The 23,676-nt window shown below is 39.5% G+C and overlaps 1 protein-coding gene across 3 annotated transcripts in view; it reads right to left on the reverse strand.

The window, feature by feature from the left end:
• The window catches only part of LOC117168711 (ras GTPase-activating-like protein IQGAP1), a 343,802-nt gene that overhangs the window by 218,849 nt on the left and 101,277 nt on the right, over positions 1 to 23,676 (reverse strand). For all 3 annotated transcript variants that reach the window (XM_033354418.1, XM_033354419.1, XM_033354417.1), the window contains 2 exons: positions 14,506 to 14,663; positions 2,404 to 2,538 (listed from right to left, as the gene is read on the reverse strand). In XM_033354418.1, the coding sequence (XP_033210309.1) occupies positions 2,404 to 2,538; positions 14,506 to 14,663 (293 nt within the window). The remainder of the gene's footprint in view (positions 1 to 2,403; positions 2,539 to 14,505; positions 14,664 to 23,676) is intronic.

Consider the following 23,676-nt stretch of genomic DNA (forward strand, 5'->3'; position numbering starts at 1 on the left):
AATAGAAACATAAGAAACATTACTTAATAAGTAGCATGTGAATAAGAAAACATGTAAAGTATGAAAATAGTTATAAAACAAAAATTGTATGAAAAAATTCTTTTAAAAAAAGAATAAAAATTTAGACAAGATAGAATATGCAGTAGGAATATAAATATATTATAAGATACAACCTATAGAAACAACAAGGAAGTTGTATTATTTAAATAAGAAATTAGAAGAAAAAAACAAAATAATGTTAATCGAAAAAGAATGAGGAACCGCAAGTTTGATGAACCGATCAAATGAAACCAAAAAATGTGAAACTTTAATTTTTTCATAACTCTAGGCATTCGAGATTAATATTCGATGGGAGATTAATATTTATATTACGCTACTGAATGACCTCTCATGAATCCATAACCGAAAGGAATATATGTATCTTAAGAATGTAGCTATTACGTGAAACGGGACCGAAATGAAGGAAAACCGATAATTGCGTGCGCATTCATTAATGAAAAAGAGAGGGGATGAACGTGTCTGAAGAATGGAGAGACCTGCACGATACGAGGACTGATCGAGGAAGTACACTCTTCGCTCAGCACCTCTACGAGCAGCTGCTTTTGCGAAAGCGCGAAAACGAGCTCGGTACCCGTTCGAGAACAATAGATAGCATTCCATAGGTTTCAAATGAGATTCTTCTTTCTATCAATCAATGTCCAAGATTTAGCAGAGGAATAATATCCTTGAGTAAGAAACCCATTACTAAGTGTAAAAAAGATAATAAGAGATTTATAAATTATTTTTAATTGTGCAAGTGTTTTCACAGATTTTTAAAATTAAAAGTGTCAATTCTTGAGAACAGTAAATAAAGTTATTATACAACCCGTTTTAATTTGGGAGATGAAGAACCTAATCCATAAGGTAGCAAATAATGTCAAATACTTTTATTGAATTGAAATCTGTGCTAGTAAAAAATATTCAGTTGTCAGTGATCTACAATTTAAAAAAATCTGAGTAGGATTTTCAACCCGTTGGCATTCGGGAGATAATTGCAAAAAGAGATTCTCGATAGTAGAATGCCATAAAATCAAGTGTAAACGATTCACTAACCTAAATGTGTGGATTTTTGTAATTCTAGGAAAATTGGATTAAATCCCAGAATGAGCTCAAAAATCCACAAGCATTTGGAAATTGTGTATGGCTTACAGAAAAAGTAAAAATAATTAAATTCAAAAATTAAGTCCTGGACATTCAGAATTAATACAGTTAGGGTTAAAGGTTTAGGATTAAATAGAGGAATTTCTTAAATGTAAAAATATCTTGAATGATTAGGCCGAAGATTTTCATTTAACGTTTGAGGAAACGCTATTTTAATTTTTAAAACCAGAAATTCTCGTTCCGCTTTTGTGATCCCACATCTTCGTTTTTAACATTAGAAAACAATCAAAAATTTATTTATAATTAGAGTCTCCAATCAAAACTGTACTTTCAGATTTAATACTCTACCATAAAACACAATAATTAGTTCTCATTTGAAGATCAATTTGTTCTCTTTTCAGTTTTTTGAGTGGTTTTTGGGTAAATCGACATTTATGTAGGCCGAATGGCTAAATACAATACAAGTTAAACAGAAGATTGTATCCGGTGTTCCTCTAAAGATTGATTCACTGCACGCAAGAACATGCACCAATTGTTAATGATGGCAGCTGAGCGCTGTCGGAAGTCTGACATATTGTCTTCAGAAGCTTTAGAAGTGCTGGAAAAATTACACAATTCAAATCTGCACTTTGAACACTGTTGCAGCCACTGTGGAACCAAATTGTAGTGATAAAGAGCGTAATACTTAAATTGTACCAAGAACAAAAAGGGAAACAACGCGATGCACACATTAAGCACCATCTAGAGCCGTACTTTGCTCATAAGAAAAGAATGTTATTATTTAGATCTTGCACTTTCATTAACTCTCTACCGCAGACAATATGAGAAGGGGATTAATGAGTGACACACTTTGGCACTTAGCTCTTGCGTTGAACATTTCTGTCAATATACAGTCTATTAAATGGCCGGTATATGGTATGTTGCCAGCTTTCTTCGAATACTGTATGTGATGCTATCTATCTGATGCTAAAAAAATCAGTAAAAACAGTGAGGATAAATGCAAGAACAATATAGATATTTTGTATTATGGATTTTAATAGACATTGTGTCATGGTAAGGAACACATTTGAATGTTTTATCCATAACAATAATATGGTAAATTCAACAAAATCTTAAGTCCCGTTAAAGGACATTTACAATTTTTTCAGAATTCTAGCTTTCTTTGTTCATATTTAGATTCCCTGCGCATTCCGGAATTTGCGTACAGTCTCCATAAGCAAACTCAATTAGCATTAAATTAATAAGTAAAAAATTAATACTTACTCTATTGAGAGCAGCTTGCGCTTTCATTTCTTTCGCTTCCACCAACGTATTATAATAATACTTAATGTTCTCATTCTTGATATTCTTGAAACAAGCTGCAATGTTCTTCAACTTTATTAAGGTTGCGTTCTCATCCTTTGAAATAAAAAAAAAAATCATAGTTGCAAATAAAAACATATCGTAAGGATGTAATGTAACGACAGCTTGTGGTTTCTTAAAAGATGCTCTGGAATACGGAGAAACTTACTGTCTAAATGACCATAATGTCGCATGTGGGGCTCAGATGGCTGACCCCATCCCTAGCTATTGAGGATCCAGGATAAGTTTAACAGTTTATAATGCGATTCAAAACCAGCGAAAGCGAAGAGCTCCTGAAAATTTCTGGAACAGTAGTGTCGTCAAGCCTAGAGTTTAGAGAGGTCATACTGATAAAAAATAATGCGACGGACCCGTTATAATATGGTCATTTAAACAGACGAATCGACTGAAGGATGATTTGTTTAATTGCTACGCTTTCAGGGTGTTAGCAAAGAGCAGAGGTTATATGACAAAACTACAAGCTTTGTGGTGCAAAAGCGTCTGCGAAACAAAGATCAATCGCAGAAAATAAACACCCAACAGGAGAGCAGAGGAATTTTTGAACGAGGAACATTAGCATCGACATTCATCCCAAGACATTAGAAAGACCAGACATTATCAAATCTGACCAATCAAAGGACATTTAAAAAAATAACATGAAACTATAAAAATTGCTCAAACTGCGAATCTATTTATAGCAATAAGAATAGCATGAAATTGAGGATTAAGACAAAAAATTTTCCATTCTCTACGACTCGTGCAGACCTTATTCACTTATGAATTAAAATAATAATTTAAAGTTTTGGCATAAAGCTTAGGCAATAATTCCGTATGCATTACGACTATTGGTACATAAGATATAACATCTACTAAGTTTATATGTTCCATTATATAGAATATGTATGGGTTTAACGGTCCGATCATTCATCAAAGTTTTCGAATTTCCACTACTTTGATCTGATTCCGGAAATCTCTAAAGTCCGGACACTTGATCCTGAGACACGTTTTAGAGAGGAAATACTTTCGAAAGAATTAAATTTAAGGAAAATTATATTATATTTCAAACTTTTATTCGAATTTACCACCATTTACCATTTCCATTACCATTTACCACTTCGTTTCAAGGATTCGCATGTCACCAATTTTTAGATTAACTAAGAACAGATGCCCAACAGGGGAGAACGGTGAATTTAGGAGGACGAATAGACCAGAGAAAAGCCGGCAAGCAAAAATGAAAACCCTCATCCCCAGAATTTGGTGAACATTATTTAGGGAAACCGAAGGTCAGTTTTATCGACACCGACTGTATCTCAACATTTCTTTGAAAAGTTTCGAAGAGCCTCATGACGAAGAGCTATTCTATGAAGTTGTTCTCCAAGGGTTTCTCTATTCGGGCTTTCAGCAGGGAATACTCAAGGTACATAATGTTTGATACATTTTCCTCAAACCTGATATTGAAGTCAGATCATATATATTTCAACAGCATTCTCCGCTGCCTTACAGAGAAACACTCTGTTTGCCTCTTTATCGTGTTATTGTCTCATGTATAAAAAATAATCTCGTCAGTTTGTAAGACTTATGTGTTGAAACCAGAATATTGTTATGAAGAAACTCAAAATCAATCATTCAGTAGCCACCTTGACGGCATGAAATGTGAAGCTACGGAACAGCCGACTAACGTATGCGTTCTCACTTTAGAAAATTGCTCGTTGTCATTCTTTGCTTATCTGATGCCATCAATAGATGGTCCTAGTAGAATGCTACGTTTTCCAGGTGCACCTGTCGATTAGCAGGTGCACCCGAAATTCTGCAACGCCTTTCTTTCATCTGCTTGGTTAGATCATATTGCGCCATATATGTCTAATTCTCCAAATAACTTCATCGGAGGGGTTATTTACTTTCTAAATCTTTTTCAGTCACTGCAGAATCAACAAGGAAATGATTCAAAATCATTGTAATTCTCTACATAGTTCCGAAATCACGAAAATCAGTTGTAAGGCTAACAATATTGCAGAGATCCCAAACACAATAATAGTTGAAGAACAATGGAGAATTTCGGCAGAGAGTTTTGAAGTGCATAAAAAATCTTCAAGGAGACCTAATATAGCTTGTGCAAGCAAGTTGTTAGTATGTAATTATTTTTGGATCAGACCATCCGCCCTTCTTCAAAAAGAGAACTGTGCGTTCTCCCACCATCCATTCCGGAATGAGGTTTTGCATCATACACAGCACCGATACAGCAGGTGGAATATCGAGTCTATAAATTTGCAGACTGAAAGATTCCTCGAGTGGAAATTCTGAGGCAGTAGCACCGAGCTAATCTCTACTTTTATGGAGCGTCGTAACTAAAGGCCTGTTTTGGCACTTTTCAAGCCATCGCCATGAATCAACGATAGCGGGAGAAAGACAGCTTAAGGCAGCGGGAGAGGCAACGCCATGGATGTGAGGAATTCACTAGAGCAGCACCGGCGGCGCTTGCGAGGTTATTGTTTTCCCTTCGCTAGACCCAGACAGAAACAATCTATCAACGCCCAAGATTCTATGAGAGTTTAGGTCAGACATGCCCAGCCTGGGGAAATTCCCGCCAGGAAGATGTTTTGCGCTTAACACTATTTCCGCTGGAGAGCGAGAGTGGTGGTAGACGCGTGTATGATGCTCTCTTCTCCGACTCAAACAGCACCGCAGATACGAAATATCTGACAGGGTACTTGGGGCGACTAACTTTTGAATATAAATTTGTAATAGTGATTAGAGTTTTAATTATTTTATTTTAGTATTTTTACATTTATTGACAATGAAGGTAATTAAAAAGAGAAGGTAGAAATGGCCTACTACGTTGATGTTACAGTTTAAAAATTCACTTTAAGTCTCTAATCACACAGTTTTGGGTAAATTCTTCTATGTAAAGTAACTCGTTACAGTTATGTTACTTTGCAAAAAAGTATCTCGTTACCGTTGCGGTTACTTTTTCAATAAATTAACATGTTAAAGATACATTTACTAGTAAAAGTAACTTAAGTTACTTTTCATATCCCAATCATCAAGCATATCAATCATATCATATAATAAATCATCATCAATCATCAATCATATCAACCATATCCCAATCCTCATATAATATCGAATTTTTAAAATTAAACAAAAGTTAAATTCGAAGTGTCGGATTCGCTTAAAGCAATATGTCCAAAATGAAAGTTTTCTTGTTTACGAAGCAGATGCAAAGTAGCACGCAAGCGCGAAAACGATAATCTTTTGTTTCCTCGACGCGCGCAATATTTAAAATTCTCATCCTTTGTATAAAAGCAATCAAAAGAAAGATATACAGAAAAATGATAAAGTAACGAAAAAGTAATTCCAGCCGAAATAGTGGTGGATGCTGAACATGCGTTCCTGGCGGGAATTTCCGCAGATTGGGCATGTCTGATTTAGGTTGTAGCGGGAGCATCCAGAGATTCGAGTGAAGCTTACCCAGAGGGATCGCTTTGGTTATCTCATTCGCAGTACCATTACCATGTTAGGAAGCAGGCTATAGATAACGACGAGTGTCCGAGCTACAATATCGAAAAAAATTACAAAAAAGGTCAAGGAAACTCACGGGTACGGAGAAGATGGAACCGTACAGTGCCTCCACACCGCCGTTTGTAGCACTACCTTCCACAGCCGCTGTGTCGACCATAGCTCTTCACCACTTCCTCTTTATATACAATCTTTCCAAGCCTGCTGTACGGAAACCACCGATATGGCATAGAGATCGATTTAACGTTTCCGCTATTAAAATGTCTTCTAGACGTGTGCAAAGATATTTGTTTTTTTGATTCGATCGGCCTAATTACAGTTTAGAAGGACATGAAGACAATACTGCGTCAAACTGCTATTTAACATTACGCGACCTGTAAATAATCCAATAATAGACAAAAATATGTCGTTAATTTTGACTTGAGTAATTTAAATTGGATATACGGTTACATAGTAGATAGTAATAATAATTCCTTATATGTTATTCATCTCTTTTGAAAGTTATCGTGCTTACAAGCCACCACTACTAATACTACTACGCATTGAAAGTAGGGGAACGCATACCAGATATGGGTGGTACTGGGGAATCAAATACCCGGGGCGCACAAAATACAGATAGGGAAAGGAATCCCGAATTTCAAACCAAACATGAGCAGTTCTTCTCAAATCGTAGTACCCCAAAAGAGTATCCATCTCTCTATCGGTTTCTATCAGGCGAAAGTCTCGGTGGCCGATATCGGCTCGAAGGATTTTGGCGGGAGCCAAAAGAACGACTTGGGCGACTTACTAACTAAGCTTACGGATGTAATAATTGATATGAATAACTCAGCCAAGGGAAAGACAAATCTTGACAGGAATATAAAAGATGGATGGGACTCTGTAATTATGACGCTGCAAGTCTTCAGTGTTGCCCTGAATAAGTCTGGGCTTGAACAGCCAAATCCTCTGGCTAATACGAACAAACAAGTTAACATTGACCCAATAACTCCAAAGAGCCAAAGAAACAACAAGAGGACAGCTGAGGGCACGCCTATTCCTGGCGAAGGCTCTTAATTGCGTCCAAGTAAGAATATCCAACTTGCGGGAGAAACCTCTGAATGGGTCGAACCAAAGAGGCGAAGACGCAAAAAGCAGTCGGAAGCAGCTGGTGAATCGGATGTACAAACAGAAAATAGGAATGCTCTGGCACGATCCTCAAAAGCTACAGATCGGAGGAAAAAACGCGTTCGTTCCGAGGCTGTTTTGATTAAACCTGCAACAGGTAAACAATATGCTGACGTATTGAGAATGGTACGTAGCAAAGTTAAGCCTGAGGAAATGAATATATAAGTTAAATCCATCAGGGAAACAAAATCAGGTGATGTCCTAGTGGAACTGGGAGCAACAACGGATGCCAGAATTAAATTCAGCGAGGCTCTGAGCGACGCTATTGGAGAGAACGGACTTGTACGTCAGCTTGTTTCTCGAGCTAAGCTAGACATTCGAGATCTGGACTCAACGACGGATGAAAAAGAGGGCAGAGATGCCTGCGAACTCTTTTTTGAAAATGAAAAAGGTGGTGATATGAAAGTTAGTGATATGAAAGTTAGAAGGATAGACGGACGGCTTGTTGGTAGTGCGGAAAGGAGGGCAACCTGTCCCCCACCTGCACTGGACCGCCAATCTGCTACATCTGTGCTGAACAGAACGGTAGAGAAGGCAAAGTTGACCACACTCCTGGTACCGGTAAGTGCGGGGTGTATCAAGATGCACTTAGAAGGACTAAATAATGATGGCGGTAGTCATTCAGGATAACCTTAGCAGAAGCAGACTTGCTTACGACCAACTGATGCAGTTTGCGCGAGATCACAGGGCGGATCTGCTCATTATGTCAGAGCAATATTGCGGAATGGGTGGGCACAATTGTTATTCGGATAACTCCGGTACTGCGGCCATATGGATCAGAAATACAGCCATGATTTCAGTGGTTGATATGGACAAAGGTGATGGCTACGTCTGGGTTAGGAGTGGAAGCACCACTTATGTAAGCGTTTACCTTTCACCAAATTAGGGAATAGTTGAATTTTTCCGGAAGCCTGACGATCCGGACTATTGCATGCAAGGCATGGATGGAGAAGTCATCATTGCAGGTGACTTTAATGCAAAGGCGCTTGAATGGTGCATGCCACGGACCTACAATAGAGGTGTTGGTAAGGTAGAGATGGTGCCCAGGATGGACCTATCGATCCTTACTACGGGTACGATCTCAACCTTTAGACGCAGTGGCTACTGGTGAACCATTATAGATATTACCCTTGTATCTACGGATACTTCATCAACAACACGAGGATGGCAAGTACTGGAGGATTTCACTGAAAGCAATCACCAGTATATCAAATTCTGGGTTGATCCACACTCTGGAGGAGCAAGAGCCCATGCTGACTGCGGAAAAGCGCGGGGATAGAATGTCGCAAAGCTTGACCGTCTGGAGGTGCTTGAAACACTAGCCAGAATGGGCAGACCTACTTTTGATACTCTATGTCCCACTACGCGAAAAATGGCACAGGATTTGGTTGATAAGACCATGCATGTGATCACTACTGTATGTGACGCGTCTATGACTAAAAGATGTAGACATCGGCATTCGGAACTAAACTATTGGTGGAATAAAGAAATCACAGAGCTTCGCAGACAAGCACTGGCCAAACACAGGAAGGCTCATCGCAAGAGGGGTCTTGCTGACGTTGGTCTTGCTGAGCAAATCTATCTTGCGGCCAAAAGGGCACTAAGTAAGGCTTTTAAAAATAGAAAAAAAAGGGGAAGGACGTCGCTTCTTCATGAAGTAGACAGGGACATCTGGGGTGAGGGATACAAAATTGTCACCCACTGTCTTGGAACAGGAGGATCAGTACCTCCAAAAGATTCCTCGATTATAAAGGCGATAGTGGAAGGACTCTTTCCAAAACATCCTGTGAGAGGACGAACCCCGATACAAGTGATGGATGAGGAAATTCAGATTTTCACCATTGAAGAACTACGAAGTGTCATTCACTCCCTGGGCAACCAAAAGGCCCCAGGCCCACATGAGATCCTTGGAGAGATCTTCAAACTGATTGTTGGCGAGTATGCTGACATACTTCTAAACATGTTTAATGCGTGTTCATCAGGTGGCGTCTTTCCAAAGAGATGGAAGGTCCAGAGACTGGTCCTGCTAGATAAGGGGAAAGGTTTACCTATCACTCCTTCGTCATTCAGGCCACTCTGTATGCTTGATAATGCCGGAAACATTTACGGGGAACTGTTACGGATGCGTTTACGCACTGCCGTTGAAGAAACTAGTGGTTTGTCAGAGAACCAGCATGGATTCCGCACCAAGCGTTCTACGATTGGAGAGATCAGGGAGGTCATCATCGAGACCCACAGAGCATGGCAGGGAAATCGTAGGATACGGAATGCCTGTGCACTGGTCACTCTGGACGTGAAGAACGCCTTTAATTCAGCGAGGTGGGTTGACATCCTAGATGCACTTAAATTTCAGTTTAGGGTGCCGCCCTATTTACGCAGGGTGATCAGCGATTACCTTGACGACAGGGAATTGTGATATGATTCCACAGGACAGCATAGACTAAAGTTCACGGCGGGTGTGGCTCAGGGGTCTGCTCTTGGTCCAGATTTATGGAACATATTCTACAACAGAGTGTTGGCAATAGTCTTACCAGAGTGGGTTAAGCTGATTGGTTTCGCAGACGATCTTGCGCTAATCATACTAGCTAGAAACATTCAAATGGCACAGCGGAGAGTACAGCATGTCAACAACCAGATTAACAACTGGCTTGAGGTACATAAGCTCTCATTGGCAGCTAGTAAAACTGAAGTAGTCGTACTCACGAGATAGAGGCACTTTGGTGATTCAGTCGAATTTAATGTGACAGGAGTGTCCGTTAAGTCCGCAAAAGTCGTCAGATACTTTGGAGAGACCATAGACCAAAAGCTCACGCGTTGGCTATAAATTCAGAAGGCAGCTGATAAAGAAACCGAATGGTCTTGGTACCGGCTGTAATGGTTGTAGCGGGAGTGATCCCTATTACTCTTCTAGCTAAGGAGAGAAAAAGGATCTATAAAAGGTGCCAATCGGAGGATGATCGTTCACAGATCAAAACATAGACCACTGTAGCGTCTTACATTGAGATGGTCGTTCGCCAGAAAAAGAAGGAAGAGCAGTTGAGACTAAGTAGTTCGTAAAACAAGTGAGACTGCACAACCATCGGGAATGATGGTAGGACAAAAATGGTTGCCGAATGCCGGCGAGCCCGAGAGTGGAGACCTCTCTCTTCTACCGAGGACGATGCGCACCATTGCAGAAGCAGCAAATTATTATGTTATGGAGTGTCAGGAAAGCAAGACATTCACCTACCATATCGAAGGCCGGCGAGCCCGAGGAGAGACGAGGAAGATAAGCTGAAGCGATCTACATACCAAGCAGGTAAACACTGTTTATACCTTTTGATAGTAATGTCAGCGGGAAGCCGAGACACGGCTTATTGACCTATAACCCATGTTCCTAAAGTAATGCGAAAGCGGATTCCTGGAGCATGGGTTGGCAAGGAAAACGGGGGGTTTTAGTTAATAAGAATCTGATACTACCCATTCTAAGATTCGACTTTATAATAAAGAACTTTTCTAGAATTGGTGTCTTATACAAGATTGTAAGTGAGGAGCTATCTGAGGAGGAGGCATTTGATCACATTGAGGAGTTAAGGGAAGTTTTGCAAGAGATGAAGGTTTTCGCCGACACCCAGAAAAATATGTTCCTGAAGATAAGGCAGGGAATAGAGAAGGCGCAAGATTTAACAGGGAAGGGGCTTTCTAAATTGAATAGCGTCATATATGGGTTCACGTGGCTTGATGGAGACATCAAACGCATGGAGTAGGTAACGGAGAGATCCCGCTTGGAGAGAAGCTCAAGGCGGGATACTAGCCACAGCGGAATTCAGACCGAAGAAGCCGTGGAGGCTCCCGCTCCCCACCACGGGAAATGAGAGCGAGAGCTCACCCTGAGACCCGTTAAGGCTAGCTGCTACAAGCCGAAGAGCAAGAAGCTGAGGATCCGAGACGCTTCGGCGGTAGCGACCTCGACTCCCACCAAAGCGGAAAAGGAGGCAGAGCATGCTTCCAGGGGCAAGAGAAAGCAGAAGAAGGTCCAGATCCGAGCTCGACCCGAGGCGGGGATACAGAGATACAAGGAATGTTGACATCTTAATTGAGGTGGAGCATTTAGCTGACGTCAAGATGAAGAAGCTGTCGTCAGCCATTAAGGAGGTTGTCGGTGCGCGGAATTCCGTGCGTGAGTTCGTTGGACGTATGAAAGTCGAGGTCAATGACCTCGACACAACCTGCGACGTGGAGGAAGTGACGGAAGCCGTTATAAAGCACTTTGGTGACGTGGATGTTGGTAATTTCAAAGTGAATTTGACGAAGAGAGCCTTCAGAGGTCACCTGAAGGCCTATGTGGAGTTGAGATAAGAGTTAGTTAGACGACTTGCTCGTACAGGAATCTAAAAGTTGGTTGGATGTCCTGTGGAGTTAGAAAGAAGACGGTGGCCATACGATGTTTTCACTGTCAAGGCTTTGGCCATAGGGCGGTGAACTGTGTGGGTCCTGATAGGACCAAGGCATGCCGGACGTGTGGATCAGAAGGACACAAGCCTGCGCAATTCGTGAGCATTCCGCGGTGCTTCCTCTGCACGGCACATACTAAGAAACCCCGGAATGATCATCGACCGAGGAAAATGTGAAGAATGCCTTTCACGGAGGCCACTCTAACAAGGAAGCCGGGAGCATGGGTTGGCAAGGAAAAGGGGGGGTTTTAGTCAGTAAGAAGCTGACACTACCCATTCTGAGATTTTCCTCTAGATTAAAGACGAATGCTAGAATGGGTGTCTTATGCAAGATTTCCGCTCCTAGAAAAAAACTACTACTACTACTACTCCAAGTACCACCACAGTTGTCTGTGGTATTGATGTCTGTGGGAATGTTGTCTGTAGTGATGAATAAGATCCCCAAGCTAAGGCGTGAACAACCGTGACGAGGGCTGAGTGGCACCAGGGATTGGTGTCGCAAACGGTGACTCTAGGATACCAGGTCGCCTCCTAGAGTTTATAGACCTTACCCCGCATTCAGGGCTCTGCGGGGGTGAACCTTTATTTCCCTAGCTACTCGTGGGACAAATATGGCGTCCAATCAAGAAAACCTTAACCGTAGTTAAGAGATGCGTTGGACGTGGCGAAGAAGCCGAGGTGGAGCTGAAGTTGGATATGGCCTATGTGGTGGAAAGGCTAAACGAGATAAAGGAGGGTTTACAGGAGTATCTTAATGTCACAACCGGCATGCAGAGCTTCTGCGAAGGAAGGCAGAATATGGATTTGTGAATTAAGGAGGGAATCGAAGAACTGCAGCCTATATATCGTAATCTCTTTATGGTTAGGATGCAAGCAAAGGTGAGACTTTCCTATATACCGGCCGAAATTGGAAACCTGGAAAAGGAAATCATTCGTAAGACGATGGAGGAATCGAAGGCAAGTACAAGCCACAGCGGGACTCAGACAGAAGAAGCTATCGAAACTCCCGCCCCCCAACATGGGTAGCGAGAGAGGGAGATTTCTCTGAGTGCCGTTGAGGCAAGTGGCTCTAAGCCAAAGAGTAAGAAGCAGAGGACCGGAAACGCTACAGTGGCCGCGACATCGACCCCAAAAAGAAGAAGGAAGGTAAAGGAAAGCCTGCTAATAAGGCCACCAGGAACCAACAGAAGGTGCAAAGTAGAGCTCGTCCCGAGGCGGTTCTCATAAGACCGACCGAAGGTTTGAGTTACGATGAGGTGCTGAAGGACCTCAAAAAGAAGGTCAACCCTAACAGCCTTAGCGCCAATGTCAGTGGAGTCAGGGAAACAAGAAGAGGGGATATCCTCATAGAAGTGGGCCCTGCAGCAGATGGCACAGCGAAATTATCCTCTGCCATTAGGGAGGTAGTCGGGGACATAAAATCTGTTCGCGAGCTCGTCCCGCGCACAGAAGTCGAGATCCTAGATCTCGACACAACGTGCGATGTGGGGAAGGTGAAGGAGGCTATTTTTAATCACTTAGGTGATTTGTCCCCAGAAAATATTAAGGGGAATTTAACGAAGCGGGCCTTCCGGGGAAACCTGAAGGCATATGTGGAGATGAATGAAGAGCTAGTGACCAGACTAATTCGGGCAGGTCATGTAAAAGTAGGGTGGCTATCCTGCAGGGTTAGGAAAAAGACTGTGGTATTACGCTCTTAGGGCTTTGGCCATATAGCAGCCAAGTGTGAGGGTTCTAATAGGAAGAACTCGAGCCGGAGATGCGGGATACTACAATTGATAGTATGGGTATCTTATGGAATATTCCTTACAAAAACTACTACTACTACTACGACTACTACTACTATTGCTACTGCTACTACTACTACTACTACTACAGACAGACAGACATACAGGCACCTTTATAAAAATCGATTTTGCTGACTCAGGGGATCGCAAAACGTGAAGATTTAATGTGAACACACTCAAAATTATATCATAGTTTATTTTACACATTAAATATAGAAGTGTCCTCAACTTCAAAACCTTCTAACTTGAAGAATTTTCAATACTCAATTTTTTCAATTGAATTACATATTTCAAGAAAGATGTTAAAAATTTAATTATTTTAAAATGTACACATTTAAAATTATTGAACATTCGTTTTTCAATTTTGAAAATGGTACGAATTGAAGAATTTTTTATTTTAAACATTGAAAATTAAACAATTGAAAAGAAAATCTCAAAATTACATATTCCTAGAATGTACATATTAAAAATAGAATACATTGGAATTCTGTATTTATGAAATCCAACAATTTTCAATTGCAACTCTTTAAAATTCTAGAAATTTTGAAATATTTAAAATTAAAGAGTTTATTTTGAATTATAATTATTATTGAATAATATTTAATATTATTAATACTATATTATTATTTATTATTGTTTATCATTATTATTTATGCTTGTTTCAGTTTATTGATCGACTGCGGTCACGTAATTAAAAGAAAGGATGTAAAGAAGTAAATCATCGATTCAACCTAATGCTCATCTAATATGGGATTTTCGACGCACGGGACAATGAAATTGAAAGACCAATTTTAAGGTAGTATTTAGCCGATCGAATCGAAAAAAACCGATCTGAAAGTGACACGGATCAAATGTCGGTTTTTTGACATTCGATCGCTGGCCAATCGAATGAAATAAACTGATCCGAAAATTAATCGAAAATACTATATTCGATTCGACAAAAGACACACTTCGAATGTGTTCCCTCAGTCAAACAGGAAAAATTGATTCTTTATCATTGAAATCAAAGTGAGATAGAGAAATTAGCTTCATTTCGCTACCACGGTAGCTCTGCAATATGTTACGATTCATAAAGTGACTAAGATATTTTAAAGAAATTAATTTCGACTGATTAATAAAAGTACCTGTACAGAGAGTGATTGATTAATAGCAATTATGGCAGCATGTGACGCAGCAGTATCTCCTTCCATATTCGTTGCCAAGAGGCCACCAATTTTTTGGAATGGTGGCATTTGTATGTTATATTCCTTCAGCTCCATACTAACAGCATCAATTTCTTCATCTATTCAAGGCAAAAGAACAAGAGCAACACTAGTTAATTCTAACATAAAAATTTTCATATTGTTAATATTAAAATGCGTTTCTGAGCGTATAGAAACAAAATAAAATATTGGCCTTTCCTTTATTTTTGGTGGAAGGTGCTCGGGATTAAAATGTTTCTAGTAGGTGCTCAAATGAATTCCTGACATTGCGAGCAAAGAAAAAAAAAATATATCAGTTCGCACAACGTGGTCGAAGGTCAAAATTGCGGAAAGTTGCGTTTTTCTCGTTATTTTCAAGCCAATTATTGTTTTCTGCCCAGGGAAATGGTAAAAGTGGTATAATATGATAATATGAGTGTCTATTTTGTATAAGCCTTATCAAAAAACTTACACTGGAACCGCGCTTATACCCGCCATCCGAGAACGTTAATATTCACTTGTTTGTCACGTGGTAGTGCGAGGAGGTGGGTGCCAACTAGATATAGTTGACAGAGCAGTCAATTCCGTTTGACATATTGTTTTATATTTTAATTGTTATGTCAGAGGAGCACGCTTGAGTCATTAGCCTCGATGTCGTTGTCAGAAATCGATATTTTGCACAAAATAATTATTTACTCTTCAACAACATTTTTCATATATTAAAATCATCTTGAATCGATACAAGAGTACTCCCAGAACGCAAATAATATGATTATTTCATGCTTTAATTATTATAAACAAATTAAATTAACAAATAGCCAAATTTTGTAATTTTGTTTGAAGAATGTGTGTTCTTAGCTAAAAATATCATCAGACGAATTTGAACAATTTGTACACGTCTCGGTGCGGATATGGCGGGTGAATTTGATGCAACGTAAAGCCCGAGTTTTAATGGCGAATCAAAATTCGGAAGCGACTTTATCTTACGGATTAATACAGCGAGAGAAAACTTTAGCACCATAACTTGAAAGGAAGAAAAATGTGGGCACCCGTTATCCGATAAATAAACCACGCCGGTAGTTCGAATAACGATCAACAAAACCAACAACCGCCGGTGTGACTTAACTTCGTCGCGATCAAGAGGTTGCTGAAGTCATTTTCAAAGAAATAACAATGCTCCACCTCCGATCAAAGCGAATTTTTTTGATCGCATCATTCCTATGATGATTGAAGGCTACAGATTCAAATCCGATGGTCGGTACGGATAATATTTTACCGGATCACAGTCATAGTATTCAAGCTTTCGGCGGTGAAAAGGGAAGCTAGCACGCACGGGAATGACTAAAAAATTTAAAAAGCATACGCCAATTGCTAAGATGATCTCCTACCGTTAAACTCGAGACTGCGCTATCACGTCTTAGAGACGGAGCCTGAAATTGGTTCAAAAAAAATCTGATGAACGTTTATCGTATCTGAGAATTTAGCCACGAAGTGGCAAAGGATGACTAAACGTGTTCAGTATAAATCAGAATCAATCATCGCCTACTGTATTGAGAAATTCAGATTGTGTTACGAATTGAATTTAAGTTTAGAGGAGACCAAGGAACAATTGCTGATAGAACTCTGGGTTCAGGACTTATGGGCGACAATGGATGCAAAAAAAAGGATGAAAACCTCGATGACCTACTGCATGACATGCGTAAACATGAACGAATGAACGATCAACGAACGGAACGCATCCGAGGGACGAGAGAAGCCACTTTTCCGAATGGTATAGCACCGGATGAAGCCAATAAGATTTCCACCGATAGATCGACGCCTTACCAATGTCAGCTGACGGAAGATTTAAAAGCGAAAGGCAATCCAAACCGAAGACCTCCGCTGCGTAAAGAAGTGGGTGAACCGAAATGTTACAATTGTAACAAGTATATTCACATATCGAGAGACTGTCCTAAGCCGCGAAGGGAACTGTAGTGCAAAATCCCATAGTTTTGAAATTGTACCAAACGAAGCAGAATTAAAATGATTTGGTCCAAATCATTTTCGAGTAACGTGTCAGGGAATCGTGAAAGCTGACGTGACGGTAGATGGTGTAACAGTACCCGGTATTAAAATTCGCGTTGTCCCGGATAACACTCTAAACACTGACATGATAATAGGACGACCATATACGGACAGTATTTGTGTGGATAATTTAAAATCAGAATTTCATTATTCGTCAAAAACGGTGCTGCGACGTATTTAAAAGATGTTTCGTGTGAGAACTATCCAAATATTTCAACTGCCTTAAACACGCCTACGATACCTCCGCACTCGATCAATTTAATCTACAACCCGGTGTGGCAGCAACGAGTTCCAGCTTCCGATGATGAACCTGGACGGCAGTGATCTGATGGTGAATTGCTCCAAAAATATCGGTCGAGCAGAAATTAACGCTTTACCAGAAATCAAGGACACCGAAGATGCTCAAACTATTTTTCCTGAGGAAATCAAAGAAACCGAGGATCCGCCAAAAGAGGAAATACAGGAATGAAGACGTACTGGCGAGATAGCGATAGACATCAAATTAAAATCAGATATTAAGCCATTTCCTTATAATCCTTATAGCCCAAGTAATGTAGAACGTGCGAAAATTAAAGAAATTGTTCTCGAATGGAAAGAAACAGGTATAGCAACCGAAACTGATTCTCCGTATGCTAGCCTTGTACTATTGGTGAAAAAGAAAACGGACGAACCACGACTAGTAATAGGTTTTGCGGAAGCTCAATACGCAGACAGAACGAATGAAATTTCCATTGCCTGATCTTGACGATTATCTAACACTTTTAGGTGGCAGATCTTTGTTTGTAAACTTGGGTTTATCACATGTGTACCTGCAAGTACCTTTGACGAAATATAAGCGCGCGATGACAGCTTTTATTACTCCGGATGAAACTGGAGAACCTACTAGGATAGTTTTTGGATTAATCAATGCTGCGTTCTATTTTTCTAAATTACTATCAAGGGTAATAGGACCGTTACGTGATCATGGTGTGTTGTTTTGATTGAAAGACATACCATTTCCGGATGAACATTGACCTGACCTAAAAAAAGATTGATGATGGTTATAGAAACGCTAAGGAAGGCTAAATTAACGAGAAAATCGACTAAATGCGAATTTCTAAAATCAAAAGTGACCTATCTAGGGCTCAAATTTCCGAGACGGGGATTGAACTAGGTAGAGCGAAATTACAAGCGATTCTCGATTTTTCCTATCCAAGTGATGTACATGGAGTAAAGCTGTATTCAGACGAGCGGTTCCCGGTTTTGATAACTGTCAGGATTGGAACCGTAAACGGAACCGGGAACTGCTCGTCTGAATACGCCTTAAGATGTTTCTTAGGCCTCGCAGGGTTTTTCCGGAGGTTTATCCATCATTTCGTATTAATGCCAAAACCCTTAAGTAACCTTTTCGTGCGAATCAACGATTCATTTGGGGAGTGAAAGAAAAAGCCGCATTTAACGTGGTAAAAAAGGTAAATAGTATCCAAACCTATACTAGCTGCGTTTCATCCGAAAAAAGTAACAGAATTACATAATTATGCGTGTGCAAATGGTCTTGCGATTAGGTTATTTCAAAGAGGCGAAAACTAGATGTTACATGTGGTTTACGCAATAAGTTGACGCACGAGTGAGAGAGAACGCAACTATCATTCTATGAAATTGGAATGATTGGCAATTATTTGGGCCGTATCGCGTTTGAGAATCTTGTTAATTAATATTCACTTTAAAATCGTAACCGTTCAAGCGACGCTGCTTTGTCTTAACGCCAACACATATAAGAAGCCCCAGGTGGTTAGATGCTTTAATTCGCTTAGCAAGGTTGATAAAGTAAAAGACTACGAGTTGCATGACGGTATTATTTACAAGCGAATAAAGGATAGTTTCAAATATGTAATTCCGAAAAATCTGCGTATAAGGACAGTTGTGCTATTTCACGAATTACATTCACATTAAGGTTTCAAGCGAACTGTAGCGAAAATAAGTCAGTTCAACATGCATCACGTAGGTCCGTTCATCACTTCAAGTAATGGTAACAAATATGTTCTGGTTCTAACAGTCACACTGACAAGATTCACAATTTTAAGGGGATTCCGAAACATCAAAGTAACTGGGGTCATATATTTTCTCAAGGATTTTGTTCTAAAGTACGGAGCCCCTCAAAGAATTATTACATCAGAGGAACGTGTTTCACTTTGAATATCTTATAAGAATTTTGTGATCAGCAGGGAATTCAACATACCCTGAAATCCTCCAAGCATCCACAGGATAACGCATTAGTAAAACGTGTGAATCACACCTTGTGGTCCGCTATTCAAGCTAACATGAGGGATAATGCAGGCCGAGACTGGGACAAACGATTAGCTTTAATAGAACGAGATTTAACTACCTCGCCAAATGCTAATTTCGTTTTTTAATCCCTTTCAGCTGGTCTACTTGGTAGCCTAGTCGCATTGGCATAGCAAGCAGATTTTCACTAACACACCTTTTCCAGGACTTCACAGATTAGATTTGTTGGATGAAAATAGCCTTTTGAAAATTTAAATGGATACTTCGAGAGGAGTGGAGTGTCTTTACTTTTTTAGTGCGTTTTCATCAACAGGGTACCACAAGTTTAAGTCGTTTTCAATTCCTGTATGGATACATTTGTCGCTACAATGAAGAAGATTGCGAAAACTGACTCGTCATACATAACTCAAGTTCTACTTGAATGTACGTATGCTCCCGGTAGATGATACGCAACAACAGCTCATGTGGGCCAATTAAAAATTTGGCGTCCTTCCATTGCATAATATAATTTTAGTTTCAACAGTAACGAAGATGAACTCAAACCAAAGAATGTGGGCAAACCTGTTAAATATCAGGTCATAAAAACGAAGAAAGTTATCCTTAAAGAAAATTTATCAAAAGAAAACGAACCTCCAAGTATCCCAGAATTAGCAAAGCCGTTTAGACGAAGTTCCAGAGTAGTGAGGCAACCAAGCAAGCTCAAAGATTTTGTAGTCGAGTAAACAGTTCGAGGACGAACTGAATTACAGGATGACCGCATGTTAAAAATAGTTTCCTATTTCTTCTTTTATAATACAGTTTAAGTTTCCGCAAACTGAATTTAGCGAGATTTAGATCGATATAATATGGTTGAGGTGATCGATCGAACATTCTCCGAGCGAACGATCGTCCCTATTTGTAATCCTTTTGATTTTTATTACCCACTGAACTACTCCATTTTTTACTACAGAAAGGTGTTTGTATTCGAAGACGACCGGCTCACTAATAAATTGGCATAAGAGTATTTAACACAGCGGATTATGTTATAAGATCCGCAATGATTTTATATACATAAATGTTTATTTTTTACAGGTATCAACTACATTTTGCGTTCAGGCTGCAAACAGGTTTTGATATGCAATCCATCTGACATACGCGAGTCAGAAAACACAACGGCACGGTAACATTTTGAGTAGTAGTTCTGACCAAGGTATTTGAATAAGGCAGCCAAAATATCACTACACCATGTTCATTAAAAGTAGCTGCCTAAGTCAACGAAATTGATGGCGCCCCAGCACTCAACAAAATTGGATGCAGCAAAAAACTTACGGGCAGGATTATCCAATCATTTCTATAAGTGTATGTTTAAAATTATACTTAAACGAAGAAAACACTGACTTTCGAAAATATCCAGACTGACGACAATGAGAAGTTGTTCCGTACCTCGTGATTTTAGTTGAGCATCTCGACAAAACGAGCAAGATCGAAAAGATTCCCAATAACGTTGAGAGATTGACATTTCGCGTAAATAAAAAAAAATGAAGAACAGAATTCGAAAAATATGGAAGTGCTATCACATGAAAACGAACAAGAAAGCCAAAAAAACTATCAGAATCTTCGAAGTGATCCACATAATTTTTTGTATCCCTGACCATGAATGTGAAATTACTCTTCCAGAATTTGAATAACTGCCATAACAGAATATATCCGATATATGATGTGCAGAACAAAAGATACGGTTAAATACTTAAGTTTACTGTTACGTACATCTAAAAAAATAGTATTATCTACTCGTGCGGGCCACCTATTTTACGCACTCAGCATACTACACTAACAAAAACTAACCGCTCCATTTATAACAACATTTGGTATGAAAATTGTGAACAAAATTAAAGTCATAGGTCAGAAAATCTATTTGAAAAAATTTGAATTGTAGTAACCCAAGGGGATAGTCGAGCGGTAGATAAAAAAGGCCGTTTTACATAAGAACTGTGAAAAAGAGTTTATTGAAATATGGCTAATACAAGACTGAGACTTTTCTTCTTTTATCGAACGGAAGATTCGATCCCCGATAATCAAACGCTATCTATAGATGTCACTCGCATATCGGCGCGAAATTTCAAAATGGTTCGATTTAAATATATCGACTACAGCTCGGCCTATCCTGACAAATGATCACCCCGATCATGAGGATCGTCTGCAAAGCGAGTCATTGTTTGTCCGTCCCATAGGCGCATTCTGTCGGAACTATAAAAACTAGTGAACAGTTTTTGAGTTATTTGAAACCCATCGATATCTCCTATTATGTAACGGTCATTACGCAAGACCTTCTTTACTTCGTAGGGTCCTTTAAATTTAGGTAATAATTTTTGAATAACACCTTTTTCTGTAACCACATTTGGTATCATAATGTAATCACCACTTTCGTATTTCGTAGGACATTTGTGTTTTTCGTCGAACGCTTGTTTGTTTTTCAATCGCATTTTTTCGCAGATTACATCGGTTTTTCACGCAACTTAACTCTAAGCTCAGGTGGTTCCTCTTCGTTTTCGAGTTCTAATAAAATATTTCCTTAATTCTTCGTCAAGTAACCCTACTTGGTCCGCTCCGAAAAGAATACGAGCTGGTAAACAACCTATTGCTCTATTTACAGTGTCATTAATTACAAATTGTGCATTTTCCAGGTCCTTTTTCTACACAGAAGACTCCACTATTTTAGACAAAGTTGACCTTAGGAATCTAAATACACATTCAGCTTGGCCACTTGCGCGAGGAGAGCCAGCTGCTACTTTGATATGTTCGATACCTCTTGCAGTCATAAACTGATAAAATTCTTGAGAAGTAAAACAACTTCCCCTATCTGAAACTAAAGATCTCGTTTTACCGTAGTGATATATCTAATTCTCAAGTTTCGCTATTGTTTCTTTCGCTGATGTCGACTTAACAAGGTAGAATATCACAAATTTAGTATAACCATCAATAACCAGGAAGAAATGCTTGTAACCAAGACTCGCAGATTTCAAGGGTTCATAGTGGTCGATAAAACTTGCTTCGAAAGGTCTTTTTGCCCTGTCCCACAGATGTAATTCACCTTCGCTCTTACCAGATTGCACAGAATACACTAAACACTTCAAGCAATTACCCACATATTCTTTTGGTTTTTTACACAACTCTGGGAACCAGTGCACCTCAAGAGCAATTCTACAGTTTTATCAACCCCAAAAAAATCTAATTACGCTATTGATCATAGTCGCAGACACAAAGAAAAGAGTAGAATCCTTGTACTTTCTAAAGAGCAAACCATTACGAATTTCGTACCAGTCACTATTTCCCTGCTCTAACGGTTCGCGGATTTCTTTCAGTTCTGGATCAGACAACTGTTTGTACATAAGTTCTTGTTCGAAGGTGAAAGTCTCGATTACAAAGACTTCACGGCTTAGAGCATCGACATGCCTCATACGTTCGGAAACTCTGTGCTCTATCGTATACGAGAAAGTTTGAAAAAACAAGGCCCATCGGTTAATATTGGAGTTGATTTCTTTTTTATTGAGGGTTTGTTTAATCGCGTTGTAATTGGTGCATATTACAAAGGGTATTCCCGTGAAGTAAAGTGGAAATCGTTTTAACGCGTAAAATATGGCTAGCATCTCTAGCTCGTAGCCGTGATATTTACTTTCTAACTCGGTAGTTCGCCTGCTAAAATAAAATACGTAATGCAAATAATTATCTTTTTGCCACTGCAAAAGAATAGCCCCGAATCCTAACGCGCTCGCATCTGTGTGTAACTCCGTGTAAAGAGTAGTAGGACTATAAACAGCTAAGACAGGCTCGGTGGTCAGATTATCTAATAAGGTCTCAAAAGCTCGCATTTATTTTTTCCCAGAAACAAATTCGGATCCCTTATTTAAGAGTCCATACAACGGTTTGGATAACAAGGCAAAATTGGGTATAAAACGACGTACAAAACCAACTAGCCCTAGAAACTGCTGAACTAGCTTCGCACTTTTTGGTAAGGGATATTCTGAAATCGCTTTGATGTGTTCTCGGCTCGGTTGAATCCCATAACTGCTAATGTGGTAATCCAAGTATTCAATTACTAAAACCCCAAAAATACATTGATCTAAACGTAGTTTCAATTCCTGTTTTGCCATTAATTTTAGACCCTCTCTTAAAACCGACCAATTTTCATCGAGACTTTCAGTCGCAATTAGGAAGTCATCTAAGTATAAAAGCAGTTTGCCCTCGTTAATTAAGTCTTGGAAAATGCAATGTAAATACCATTGGAAATAAGACGGCGCATTCACGAGTCCAAATGGCATTCGTAGATATTCATATTGTCGCTCCGGAGTACTAAACGCTGTATACTTAATTGAATTCTCGGACATTCTGATATGGTGAAAACCATCTTTAAGGTCAAGTTTAGTAAACTAGACTTTACCATGCAGTCGATCTAAAAGATCATCTATGCGTGGTAGAGGGAAATGCTCGCGGATTTTTATTTTGTTCAATGCACGGAAATCAACACATAACCTTAGTTCTCTATTTTTTTCTTAGTTAAAACTATTGGACTGCTGTAGTTTGACTGACTCGATCTTATGTGCCCTCGATCTAAAAGTCCCTTTATAATTTCTCGCAGTGTTAAAAGTTCGACCTATGACAATCGACGCAATTTAAAATAAAAAGGCTCTTTGGAGGTTAGGTTGATTCACATCTCGAAAGGACTTGGACTCGATATTTCCGGTTCCTCGCGATACTCATCTAGTAAAATTTTCAAAATATTTGTATGGTCGTATGTAACTTTAGATC

The sequence above is a fragment of the Belonocnema kinseyi genome, chromosome 3, assembly GCF_010883055.1.
Source record: "Belonocnema kinseyi isolate 2016_QV_RU_SX_M_011 chromosome 3, B_treatae_v1, whole genome shotgun sequence".
Classification (NCBI taxonomy): domain Eukaryota; kingdom Metazoa; phylum Arthropoda; class Insecta; order Hymenoptera; family Cynipidae; genus Belonocnema; species Belonocnema kinseyi.